Source organism: Phocoena sinus, chromosome 8, assembly GCF_008692025.1.
Source record: "Phocoena sinus isolate mPhoSin1 chromosome 8, mPhoSin1.pri, whole genome shotgun sequence".
Classification (NCBI taxonomy): Eukaryota; Metazoa; Chordata; class Mammalia; order Artiodactyla; family Phocoenidae; genus Phocoena; species Phocoena sinus.
The window spans coordinates 46,618,333-46,632,256 of NC_045770.1; the positions used below are offsets into that span (position 1 = coordinate 46,618,333).

Genomic DNA, 13,924 nt, shown 5'->3' on the forward strand with positions numbered 1-13,924 from the left:
ATGACCAAACAGCGTGTGAAAGCTGTGACAGAAGAGCTGCAGGAGGTGAAATGGAGGGGTCACCTAACGCAGGCCAGCATTAAGGTGGGCCTCTCTCTTGAATGGAAAGTTCTGGTTGTATCAGTCTATCCTTGTATCCCCAGGGACTAACACAATGCCAGCCACGTGGTAGGTATTCAGTAAGCTTTCACAGAAGGAAGGGAGGGAGGGAGGGAATGTTTTCTAATTTAAGTCCAGGTCAGTGACTTTGGACAAGACCCAATACCTCAATCCAGATGTCGCCTGGGGTGATTCTCAGCACAGGCCATTTTATCCCCCAGGGAGACATTTGGCAAAGTCTACAGATCTCTTTTACTGTCACAACTGGGGGTGCTACTGACTTCAAGTGGGAAGAACCCAGAGACACTGCTAAGTATTCTGTCAATACAATATACGGGTCAAAGAACTGTCCAGGCCAAAATGTCCATAGTACCACTGTTGAGAAACCCTGAAATGAACCCAGAGCTGCAGCCAGAGGTTGGAAGACTGTATCAGAGAGTTTTGCTTGTTCAAAGCATCCTTGATTCCTAAAGTGTGGACCCCTGGGGGTCTACCCTCCATCAGTGGCTTGGCTTCCAGACCCTTCCAGAGACAGCACCTGGGGAGTGGGGAGCAGCCTCCTCCCTCCCCCCCTCCCCCCCTCCTTCCCGCTAACCCAGGACACTTAATGGGACGGATGCTGTCTGTTGCAGGAGCTGCTCAGGGACCCTCTGTACATTGGCCTGAAGCACCGGCGTGTGCGTGGGCAGGAGTACGACGACCTTCTGGACGAGTTCATGCAGGCCGTGACGGACAAGTAAGTGGGTCAGCCTGTCCCTTGTGAAAGAGGACTGTTAAGAGATAGCATGACTAAGTCAACATGGGTTTTGGCAGAGATGCATGCTTTTCCGGGTGGTCCAAAAATTCCAACTTGACGCCGTATACGCGGAAATCTCAAAGCCAAATGGGCTCGTTCTCTGGGAGAGTCTTTGGGAGCAGAGAAGGGAGGGGAGGGGATGATGGCTAGTTAAGTATCTGCTGTCCCAGGAGGAAAACCCCCTGGGCCGAGTTCTTCTGGGTTCCTGGCAGGAATAGGGACGCTGTTAGCAGCGGGGGAGAGAAGTGTGCCCTTCTGATGGAATGGCTTGGAAGGCAGCTGGCCACCTTAGTTGTCATTTTCCAGCTCCAAGGACCAGGCAGCATCAATGGGCCACCACTGCAGGCCACACGGGCTGGGCCTGCGAGATTTATGAGGTGTCGTCTCTGCACGGGGGTGCACCACACTGACAGCTCCTACCGCCCTGGCCTGCCCCATCTGTTTGCCATCATTGCCCCCCGCTTCCCCCGCTGAGGCTGGGGTGACATGCTGGCTGTTCTCAAAACAGCCCCCCGCTCTCCCACGCTGCGTCTGACAGGGAAGTCAGTCAAAACTGTCTCAGCAGCTCAGCAGGCCTCTGCAGACCCAGCAGGTCCCCTTCTCGCTTGAAAACCTCCAGCCTTTCTTGCTGTTCCAAGAGTGCCCAGGTAGGCAGAGCTGGTCTGGACGTCCTTGGCAAAGTACTTCCTTGTCTGAGTTCAGCCACTTGAACCAGAGCGGTGGGCCGGACAGAGAGCTGCTGTGGCCTCTGCGGCCCAGGAAGCCTCATCTGGGTGGGCTTTGGGGGTGGGCAAACCAGCCCCACACTTCCAGGCCATTGACCTTGGGCAGGTTACTAAACTTTAAAGTCTCCTTACCTGGATTCCTTATCTGGGGATAAGAGGAAAGCATTCGATCGTTGTTGTGTTTTTTGTTTTCGTTTGTTAGGATGAGGGAAAGTAACACTGAAGTTATACGGGATGGGGATGGTCCTAGAGGAAGGATGAAATTGGTAATGGAGTGTGGGGTGTGGAGGTAGGCATGCTTATAAGCAAGTGGCCAAGAGTCCAGTGCACACCTGGGAGCTTCGTCTTAGGTGGGAGCACAGAGCCCGTCCACACAGAGGGAAGGCCGTGCTCTAGGCGCAGATGCCGGCGGGTGGGTAGATGTTGAGGGGGTGTGCGTGAGAACCCCCTTGGAGGACAGGGTCATCTGCTGAGGGCGAGGATGGGGACAGAGGTTGTGGAGGTTTAAGGTGCAAGAGGTGAGAGCTGGCACGTCCAAACTAGGGAACTAGAGGCTGGTTGCTGGCCTCCTGGAGGTTACTGATCGTGAATTTAACTTAGGTCAGTTAAACCTTTTCTGTGATTTTCTCTAGCCAGTTTCCACTGTCTGGATGCAGGGCAGGAAGAGACAGAGAGTAGGATTTAATCAGGGTTGGGATTTTGCCAGGCAAGAGAGAGAAAGGAGTTGAGAGTGTATTCAAGGGGATGATTATAATGAGGCCTAGGCCGGGTGAGAAGGGACAGCTAAGGCCCTGCTGGAGAGGAGGGGTGAGGAACAATGGTGTGAGCAATGGACAGTAGGTCCTGGTGAGGCCTGAGAATTACTGAGTTGGGTACCAGAGGGAATAAGCTGGAAAGAAAAGAGGTAATCAGAAAGTCAGGGGTTGGAAGCTGAGACTGTGAAGGAAGGGCTGCTGTTGAGACGTGACCACCAAAACAGCCAATTCGAGGGTCGGCTACGTGAACAGAGGCGTATCATCTAGAACACGAGAGGTGACTGTCCTGCTTAATTCTCCCCCTTTTAGATCATCCTGAATATGACATTCAGTTCCAGACAAGATACTTCGAGGCTGGTAAATTACCTAAAGTGCCTTTGGAGAACCATAGCCACGGCAGTGACAGGAGCCAGAGGCTCAGCCTAGTGGGGAGAAGACATAGGGACTGCTCTGTGGGTACCGGGGGTGCGGTCCTCCCTCCAGAAGTCTGAAAGCTGTTCTTCCAGAGGAGGGACTGGACTTGTTTCTGTATACCCAGCCGGAGAAGAACCCATTGATGGAATGCTAAAGAAGGAGGCTTTCCGCTCAAAGTAAATCCAAGCTATCCCACAGTGCAGCGGACTCTGTGTTGAGTTCAAGTTCAGGTTGAGTGGCTTCTGGGGGAAGCCACTGTCACAGGAGAAAACGTAAGCATCCGTTGTCCTTTAAGATGCCTCCTGGCCCCAGTGTTCTCTTCAGACCTCTTAAGATCCCTGCGTGGCTGGCAGGATAGGTTTTATTATTCCCATTTTGTAGAAGAGGAATCTGAGGCTCTGAGAAACCAAGGAACCTGTCCCAGGTCCCGCAGCTTCCGACAGGACTACAAATTGACCCTGAGTCTGCTGACTCCAAGGCCAGACTGCTTTCTACAATTACCTGTGGCTGACAAGAGAAGGGAATGAATTTGGCTTAGAGAGCTGGTTTTTTCCTTCCTGTTTCCAGGGCTCGTTGCATATCTAGTGAGTCAGTAGTCATTCCGTGATTCCCCACAGAGAAGCCGTGCTATTCGTGTGAGAAGGTTAAATAAACTAGGATGTAAGAGGCTCTTCAAATCATCATTAAAATCAGTTCACAGACACACTCACAGAGTGTGCGTCAGCCAAGAGGAATGTGTCCTTAGGTGGAAAAGACAGGGGTTGACACTTGGTTGTTTTAACTTTCTAATAAGCTAAAGCAGATGTTTCTGTGGATACTGTAGTTGGGGAGTGAGCCAGTGTCCCAGGATCTCTTGGGAATATAGTAGCCCCGTGATGGAATGCCCGGCCGGGGCAGCGCTGGGTGAGTCAGGGTTTCCACTTATATTTTTCATTTCTATTACTTACAGAAGAAAGGATGGGAATGGTTCATTTTAAGTTTGTACCTGGAGCCCCAGCTCTGTCTGATGCTTGGCCTGGGCTGGACAGAAGTTTGACGTCAGCAAACTTTAGGCAGGCCATGAGAGGAAGCCACCCCCTTTCTCTAGTTCACCAAACCCTAAATATAGAGATTGCTAAGCTCCTGAGATAAGAGTGATAAACAAGAAGGGAGATAATAGTTTTTTTTTAAAACCTGACTTTTAAAAAAAGCATCTGCATTTTAGCTCCAGGAAAATTTCTTTTGAGTCTCTCCATCTTTCTCTCTGATTTTCTCTCTCTCTCTCACACACACACACGCGCGCGCACACACACACACACACGCACACACACGCACCATCCTACACCAGATCCCTGAGGTTTATGCCATAGTGGAACCGGCATAGTACAATTTCATCACATTCTGGTGGTTAAGGCAAATCAGAGGTGCATACCAGATTCCAAGAGAGACGATAACACAAGGGTCGAAACACCAGGAGGCATGGTTCATTGGGGAGCCACCAAGGTAACAGACTACCACACACCATCCAGCCTGGGAGGGGTAAGGAATGGGGCAGCCAGCATTACAGGAGGATGCGCTCTGAAAATGCAAGAAGGGCGGAGAAAACCATAGCATCATTACACATGGAAACAGGGAGATGCATCAAATACAATTGATAGTCAGTTATTGAGTATCTGCTGGTATATATGACGCTGTGTCAAATGTAGGCGGAAATCCACGGAGAAATAAACAGTACAGCTCTCAAGGAGCTGTTCATTCAGAGACATTTTTTATCTACCTACTGGAGTTCAGACCCGACCTCTAAGCTTTCTTGGCCTCGGAGTCTCTTTAAGGAGAATTCTAGGGAGAAAACATAAAGTTGGGAGTTACCAGTTCATAGATGGTAGGTAAGGTCAAGGGCATGGTGGGGTTCACCTAGGGAAAGGGAGTAGAGGAAGAAGAGAGAATGGCTCACCACCGTTTTCGGAACCGTGCCCCGTGAATAACTGCAACTTAAAATGCTCAACAAAATTGAGGATTAGACTAGGATGTTGTTGGTAGAAATGGCAAGGAGGGTAAAAGGTTTCGTTCCTCGTACCTGCTCTGATTGCTAGGATCCTAAGGCCTCTCTAGGTGCGGCAGGAAATGATGATTGATGAGCAATGTCTGCCCTGCAGGGGAGTGAAGCGTGGCAGCATATGTGCCATGCTTCCGCCATCCTGGATCTGTGAAGAGCCTATGGCCTAAGCATCTGCGACTTCATGAGCCCTCACCCTCACCGGTCCTTCTGCAACTCCTACAGTCAGCAGAAACTCAGAGGCCAAAGGAACCTGAAGGCTGAAGATTTCTCATAGCTAGGTGTTCAGGGTATTTCAAGAGCTACACCAAGCCTGTCTGTTGGGTCCACATGAAACTGCATCTCCTTCTTCTGAGTCACAGAAACATGCAGGAATATGCTCCCATGGGTACACTCCACCCTCAGGCCCAGCCCAGTCCACTCTGGAACAAAGCAGTGGATCAAATAAACATAAGCATATGAATACTGACCTGTGGTTCCCAAGCATGGCTTGGTATTGGACTCATCCGGGGAGTTATCAAGAATATAGACTCCAGCCTCCTATGCCATAGTAGGCCTGGGCTGAGACCTGGGCATCTCTGTTTTTGAAGCTTTCTTGATGCTCCTGTTAGAGCCACACAAAGGTTGAGATCTAAAAAGCTCAGATGGACTACATTCCCAGTAGAGGCATGTTTTGAGCAGCCCCAGCTCCCCCTACTTTCAGAGTCAGACTGGAGCCTGAGGCAAGGGTTAAGGACCAATACACGTCACATACAATTGATAGTCAGTATTGAGAGGCTTTCCACACATCTGCCCACCAGGGATCTGCATGGAGAAAGGCCCAGCACCTTCTCTGGGCTCACCCTCCCAGGCAGTCTATCTTGACAACACACCTGCAGCTCTAACAGTTTCCTTCTGGTCTGAAAACCCGCCAGGCCAGGCTGTGCCTGCTGCTTCTGCTGGTATCCCCTTCGCCCTGGAGGAACTTGAGCTGCTTTCAGGCCTGACATGATTGCATTTCCACATATGGGGAAGGCACACACACACACATCTGGGCACCCCTTCCCAGAAGACTCGTCACGGGGAGGAATCAGGCCCGCCTTTCCCCACCAACTAGGTGCAAGCTCAAGCCTGATCCCCCGGCCTCAAGCCTTGACTCTGTGAGGGCTGATGAGCGTGGAAGAGGGAGATGGCAAATGCATTGGTAAGGTAAAGGCAGTCGTGACTGCCTCGTTCAGGGGGTTTCTTACAAAATGCTTCCCATGGAAATACAGAAAGTCACATCACCCTCCCAACATGGAATTTGACTTTTCAAACTCGTTCCATGAGGGAATATATTTTTCTGGCAAAGAGACAGGAGCAGCAAGTACCGCATCGAGTGCTCCTGGGAACTGAGCTTTATTTCACCACTGAGGTGAGAAAACTCATTCTGGAAGCTCCAAGAAAGCTAAGAGCAGCACAAACAAACAATGTATCTAGTCATGCTTTTCCAGGGCTTTTGAGTAAGGACTACATGCCCAGCACTCTACTAAGCCCTGTAATGAGATTCAAAAGAAATAAGACATATGCCCTGTGTCCTCATGAATCTTACAGACCTTCCCAAAAGACAGCATTTTGAACAGGAACTGATTAGAGAAGTGTTAAGTACTCAACTGTTTGGTGTTGACTTTCAGTTCAGTGGAAATTCAGAGAAAGAAGCAATCAGGGATCACTGGGAAGAGATGGAAAGTAAACAGATTCAGGGCCAAATGTGATTAAGCAACAGGAGAAAGCACATTCCACATGGAGGATACATCATGAGAAAAGCAAGGACACAGCAAAGGCAAGGACAAGGCAAGGAGTACTCAGAAGACTCTGGAAGACTGGTCCCACTAGAGGTGAATGTTTACTGGTTCCAAAAAAGGTTAAGTAGCAATAGAGCAGGCTATGTGATGGGCCTCGAAACCCAGGCAGAAGGTTGCAATTATTAGAGCTCAGAAGTGGAAAGGGCTTCAGTTATCTAATCCAGTGCTTTTAAACCAAGTTTCCCCGAAACCCAGGCATTCACAGAGGTGCATCAGGAGTGCTAGAAATGAATATTTTCCACCAACCATACAAGATTGAAACCACTTGAAGGAAAACATCATTATTTTTAATCGCTTTCTGTGTCAGGGTTCTGCTCAAGATTTCATTCATTAAAAAATTCTTCTACTAAAAATATTTGAAAACTATCAATCCACACAAAAGCTTATTTGGGACTTGATTCAGAGAACAATAGGGAGCCACGGTAGGTTCTTGAACAACAAAGTATTGAAATTGACAGGACGTGGGAGAAGATTAGAACAGCAACCATAGCAATGCCCCAACTCAAATTCTGCCCTCCGCAGAGAGGTCTGCCCTGGCCAGCCTGGCCTGAAACTCTTTTGCTGTTTGTAGTCGTAGCGTAACTTATTGGCTGTATAATTCATTTGCTACTTAATCATGCACTGCATCACGGCATCTTTTCTATAATGGTCTAGAGCTTTTCTTTAAAGTTTTTTGGTCTTTTAACTTTTCATCGTCAGAGCAGAGACTGGGCAAAGATGTGTCTGGACTATTGTAGAGAGGTTCAAGTATCAGCCTGGCCCAGACTAGATGGACTTTGAAGAACATTCCTTCCTCAGGTCCTGTAACTCTGTAACATCTCTACCAGACTGGCAGTTCCTGGGGGGCAGGGAGCATGATTTTACTCACGGTGGACCCACCGTAAATAGTAAGGGTGGGAGTTGGACGGTTGGTTGGTTGGTTGGGTTGGTTGGCTGAGGGATTGAAAGCCTTCACCAGGCTAGCTATCAGTTAGAATGGACTGAAGGTTATGAATTTGATGGCATCTGAGGAAGCTCAGAGGAAGGAATGTTGGGACCCATTCTAGCTTGTCTGGCCTCTGAAAAAACAGATCAGTTTCCCAGTCTCAGCCTGCCGTGGCTAACTGTTGACAGTCCAGCTCCTACGTGTTCCCATCAGAATAGGAGCCAGATGTTGCAAAATGACAGTCTCTCGTGCCTGTGAAGACTCTATCTTGGGTCACAGAAAGGGCTGCGAGGCTGTAGAAAAACACAAACCAGCACCCAACTCTCTAGGACCTATTTGTTTCCATCGTGACCGAGCGGACTGAATAATTGAGAGGCCAAAATGTGATGGAGGAAGTTCACTAACTGGGGGGATGGATTCAGTGATGCCAGCTGTCTGTTTCCACTTCATTTTTCCCCAAGAAGCAGATTGCATCACCGGGTATCCGAGCAGGAACAAAATCATGCCCAGACCTGAAAGTTTCATACTACAGCAGAGGAGAGGGAGGGATAGAAGGGTTTTTCCCCCTGATTTTTCTCAATGGATTAATAATAATAACAACTCTTTTTTACTTAATTGCCTGCTATGCACAGACTCTAATATAAGCACTTCATACAGCATTAATTCACTTAATTCTCACAGCAACCCTCTGGGGTGGGTACTATTATTAGCTTCATTTTAAGGGATGAGGAAACTGAAGCTTATAAGGTGTAAGTAACCCCCCTAAGAACGAGAACCCTATTAAGACCCCACCCACTAACAACAGTTGTTAAAAGCACAATATCTAGAGCTACACTGCCTGAGTTTGAACCTCTCACCTGCCACTTTTTTTTTTTTTAACATCTTTATTGGGGTATAATTGCTTTACAATGGTGTGTTAGTTTCTGCGTTATAACAAAGTGAATCAGTTATACATATACATATGTTCCCATATCTCTTCCCTCTTGCGTCTCCCTCCCTCCCACCCTCCCTATCCCACCCCTCTAGGTGGTCACAAAGCACAGAGCTGATCTCCCTGTGCTATGCGGCTGCTTCCCACTAGCTATCTACCTTACGTTTGGTAGTGTATATATGTCCATGCCTCTCTCTCGCTTTGTCACAGCTCACCCTTCCCCCTCCCCATATCCTCAAGTCTGTTCTCCAGTATCACCCGCCACTTATTAACAAGCTATTTAATTTTCTGTGCCTCGGTGTCCTCATTTCCAAGATGCATTTTTAATATTTAACTTGTAGAACGCTTCTGCTGAATAAATGAGACAATCCATGTAAGATGCTTACCATTATACCTGAGTGATAGTAAACATGAATGTTTGCTATTATTAATAATAATAATAACTTAGGCAGTTTCCAAAGCCACTGTCGTTTAAGCAGTGCTTTAGTACTGCCTCCATTCATGCAGTCAGTTAAATTAGCCATTAATATATTCATCTTTTCCTTCCCTAGTCCCCCACTCATCCATCCCTGCCATTCCAATAATAGCGTCCTTCTCTTACTCAATTCTTCTTCCCTGGTGCTAACCTGAAGAAATAAAAAGAACTGTTCTGGAAGCACTGGGTGTGATCCATCTCCATGTTCAGATCCCGGGTTTGTACAATTAGTAAATGTTTGGTCCTTGCCCTCTACACCTATTCAGTTAAATTCTGCCCACCACCACCCTCGCCCAAGTGGAGAGGCATTGTGTGTATCCATGTATACACGCGGGGGTGAGATCTCATACTTTCTGTAGTTGTTTCAGATGAGCGTTATTTGGGCCTTACAGACCCGCCGTTCTGAGAGCTAAGAAGCTCATTTCCCAAGTGAAGAAATGAGTATAAAAGTGTCCCCTACCAGTGACATGGCTGGAGAACCTGGCAGAGGGAAAACTAAAACTCTATAGGGTCACTCCCACAACCCATGCCGTGTGGAATTCCTTGAAGGGAAAAGCAATTCCCCAATGAAAATAAACTCATGGTTCACAGTAACCCACAGAGAAACAGTCCACAATGTGGGAAAATCAGAAACTAATAGAAGAATTAGAACCCCAAGGAAAAGGAATATTCTGAGAGAGACTATAAAGTGGTTATACTTAGATGTATTAAAGAGCTATTGTTTATAAGAATGAAGGAATAAGGAAAGTACCTAACACTTTAAAAAAAAAAAGTAGCAGGCAGACTTGAAAAAGAAACAGATAAAACTTCTGAAAATGAGAAACAGAGTCATGGACATTCAGCAGAGTATACTAATGTTAGCTCAAGACACCGTCAGAAAACCCAAATCCTTAAAAATCACTGCCTGCAGGCATTTCAGAGACCCTCCAGTCCTACTGTTGATGATCCAGAAAGAACTGGGACACCAGGTGTTTTAATCAGGAAAGATTTCTCTGAGCTGCTTGTGAAAAAGAGCATTTCTCTCAAGGGAAAGAAAGGATGGATAAGACCGCAGCCCCCAAATCCAAGCCGCATCATTCCACGCCAGAGAGGATGTAGCAATTCCAGGCAACCCCATGGTACATTTACTCTCATTTTCTCTTTGCCTCTCTTTCTCTGTCTCACTCATTCATTCACACATATTATGCAGTCTCTTCTTATTCTACTGCATTCATTTTATTAGGCTCAAGCACATTGTTTTTTAATGTGCTTGAGCCTATTAAAATGGAGAAAAAATCCTAAAAGCGAACGACTCTGTCAAGATAAGTTATGTAAAGAAAAAATGTCTGGATGTATATATACCACGCCGTTAACAGTGATGACAGTTAAGGCATGAGATTGCTGGGATTTTTGCTTTCCAAGCCAGTCATTCCTATAATGTTTGGTTGTTTGTGTGCAGGCATTTCTTTTGTAATTAGGAAAAAAACAATGGATTTTTTAAAATAACGAGTTAGGCAGCAGTTCTTTCCCAGAGACAGCTCCTTGCGTTTTTTTTAAAACCCACTAATGATACAAAGAAGCAAGCAAGCATCCCAGGCTTCACCCTCTGGTGAATTGAGTACTGGTCTAACCTAGGCTCCTACAGACAATAAAGTAATTCACATCCATCAACTCATGTAATACTCACAAAAATCCTATTAAGTAGATACAGTTATCGTCCCATCCCACTGAAATATAAGTTCCAGGGAGAGATCTTTGTCTCTTCTGTTCACTGCTGTATCTCAAGCGCTCAGAACAATGCCTAATGGCAGCATGGATTCTCAATAAACATTTATTGAATGAATGCACACTTTACAGGTGAAACTGAGGCACAGAGAGCTTAGGGATCTTGTCCCAGGTCACACCATTAGCAGTGGTGGAGCCAGGCTTTGAACTCACATGGTCTAACTCCAGAACCCACCTTCTAACTTGGATACTCTCTATTTCTTTTCTTCTACGTGAAAGAAAAGACAGTCCAACATACTCCAGACACCTTTTTTGATGCAGCAGGCAAGGAAGACAAATGGGAGGAAGGTCTTATGGAAACGAGTCTACTTCACATACTCATGTCTCCTCTCTCCAGCTTGTTCTAGGGCAGGGTTAGTGACCCACCAGTCCTCACCATTAGGGAGGCTATGGAGGGACCAGCCATCGACTCCCATTTTCAAAACTCTCTAGCCTTTCTCAGCGAGGGACGCATCCTCTTTTTTATTTTTTTATTTTTATTGACGTGTAATTGACATGTATCATTGTGTAAGTTTAAGGTGTACAACGTGTCGATTTGACACATTAATTTTTTAATAGATCTTTATTGGTGTATAATTGCTTCACAATACCGTGTTAGTTTCTGTTGCACAACAAAGAGAATCAGCCATATTCATACACGTGTCCCCATATCTCCTCCTTCTTGAGCCTCCCTCCCACCCTCCCTCTCCCACCCCTCTAGGTCATCGCAAGCACCGAGACGATCCCCCTGTGCTACGCTGCTACTTCCCACCAGCCAGCTATTTTACATTCGGTAGCATATATATGTCGATGCTACTCTCACTTCGCCCCAGCTTCGCCCTCCCACCCCGTCATCAAGTCCATTCTCTATGTCTACCTCTTTATTCCTGCCCTGCTACTAGGTTCATCAGTACCACTTTCTTTTTTTTTTTTAGATTCCATGTACATGCGTTAGCGTACGGTACACATTAATATAGTGCAATATGATTACCACCACCGCGTTAGCTAAGCCTTCTATCACATCACTGTTATCATTTCCTTTTTTTGTGGTGGAAAAATGCCCCAGCACCTGAGTCAGTTGGCACTTGGTTCTTCCTTCTTAACTACCTAACAGTGGTCCAGTTGCCCCATCATTCACCAGAGCTGCGCGCCCCCTGCAGGCCTCTCCACAAACTGCAAACCCAACCAGTGTCACTGAGCCCCAGGGGAAAAGCTGAGGCTCATTGGCTCCAAGCTTCTCCTGGTGGTTTTAAACGATACAAAGGAAAAGCCCTAAGCTTATGGCATCCAGACTACAAGGCAAGTTTCAAGATTTTATTTTAATTTTGAAAGAGTGTAACCATTAGCTCTGAATCTTGATTGTAATGTTTCACAGGAGCGTTCAGAGTCCCTCTCGGCAGAGACAGTCACTGCTCAGTATTTTCATATACACTGAATTTTAGGAATGCCTTTTGCAGTTCAACCTGTGTCTTACTTCATTTTCCCACCTGGCCCTCCCTAGGACTGTAACACACATCTTAGAATACCTGAACAAGAAACAACTTGCTCATTGATCCAACTCCATCACTTTATAGGTGGGGAAACTGAGACCCAGAAAGAAAGTTCTTTCCCCGGAGTCAGATAATGATAAAAAGCAGTGGGAAATTAAGGGGAACTTATCCAGTTGTTTGCTCCCATTCGCATAATTCATGAAATCTCTTCCAAGTTTCCATTTAGCCTGTATTTATCATATGCTTTCTCTGGGCCCCAGAGTGTGGCCAAAACAAAAAGACCTAGAGTTCAGTTGAGTTCAGACCTAGAGTTCAACTGTCCTAGAGTTCAGTTCTCCCTTGAGCTTGTAATATGGACACATAAAATAATCAGAAAATAGTTCAAGGCCGCATTCAATTATTCTTTTATCTAGTTATTCTTGTATTCACCCATACTTTAATTCATTCAATGGACAGATATTTATTGAATGTAGCAATAAGTCAGAAATAGACTTTGCTCTCAAGAAGCTTATAATTGACTGGGAAAAATTAAAATATGCTTAAATAATTACTGCTGAGTTTGTGTAGATTTAATGTCTACTTAGTTAATGGCCCCGCCTGCAGCGTCAGTCAAGGCTGATGGGGGAATACAGTGGTCAAAGGCCTGGGGCATTTAGTTGGAGTTCAAAGTCATGGCCTTCTTCCCAGGAAAGAGCTAGCAATTCACTTTTACAAAGAACCTACTCTGTGCTGGGTGCTTTACTTTTAATTATCACAGCAACCCTTAGGGATAAATAAACTGAGGTTCAGAAAGGTTAAGTAACTTGTCCCAAATCACCCAGTTAGAAATGGAAGAGTCTGGGCTCACCCCAAATCCATCTGACTTCAAAATCAGAGGTGCTTTCCTACAGCCTCTGCTGCCTGCTCTCCCAGCCTAGCTGGAAACCCTTCCCTGCTTGCGGCCTCATTTGTGTTGATTCCTCGGGGTAAAGGAAAGGGACTGAGCTATTGTGATACAAAGATACTTTGCAGCAGTGGCCTCTAGAAGAGGACAGTGGGGCTTCCAGGGGACCGGGAGTCACGTGGGCTGTGTGTGACCGGTCACCCCTATCGAAGGACTGTGCTCTGGCAGGCATTCATTCATGCTACCATTTGTTCACCAAGGCTGGTTGAGCTGGGCAAGCACAGGGCCTTGGGCATACGGCAGAAGGTTTGTTTGGGCTTCTAACTTGGGTGTCTGAAGCGGATTTGTCCAGAGCAGGGGGCAGGAGAGGGGGTCAGTTAAAACTCCTTCTTCAGCTGTCATGCCCCACGTGGTAAGTGAGACACCTCCCCTGCCCTCAAGGACCCTGCCAAGTGCCTGTTTTGACCTCGTCTGTCCCCTAACCTGGCTTAGTCTTTCCTTTCTTCCCCTCCCTGACTTTGACTCACTTTGGTCCTGAAAGGCCACAAACACAGACTGCGATTTCCAACCTTATTGTCTTTCACCTGAATGTCAACATTCAAGGTGGACGTTAGCCAGTTGCACGAGAGAGGGACAGCTTAGATGCTTCGGGAGTCCAAGGTACAATTGTGTGGCACACTGTATGGTACAAATGCTACAGTAGTACACCTGAATAGAGAGATCAGAATAGGCCAAACTAATCAGAGAACATTAGTCACCTCATGACAACTAAAACGTACAACCTGTGGGCAGATCAGAGCCGGTGTGAATGCCAATGCCCCAGGTCAGCC

The 13,924-nt window shown here is 46.7% G+C and overlaps 1 protein-coding gene across 6 annotated transcripts in view; it reads left to right on the forward strand.

The window, feature by feature from the left end:
* The window catches only part of ME3 (malic enzyme 3), a 297,110-nt gene that overhangs the window by 251,143 nt on the left and 32,043 nt on the right, over positions 1-13,924 (forward strand). For all 6 annotated transcript variants that reach the window (XM_032641780.1, XM_032641779.1, XM_032641778.1 and 3 more), the window contains one exon: positions 732-835. In XM_032641780.1, the coding sequence (XP_032497671.1) occupies positions 732-835 (104 nt within the window). The remainder of the gene's footprint in view (positions 1-731; positions 836-13,924) is intronic.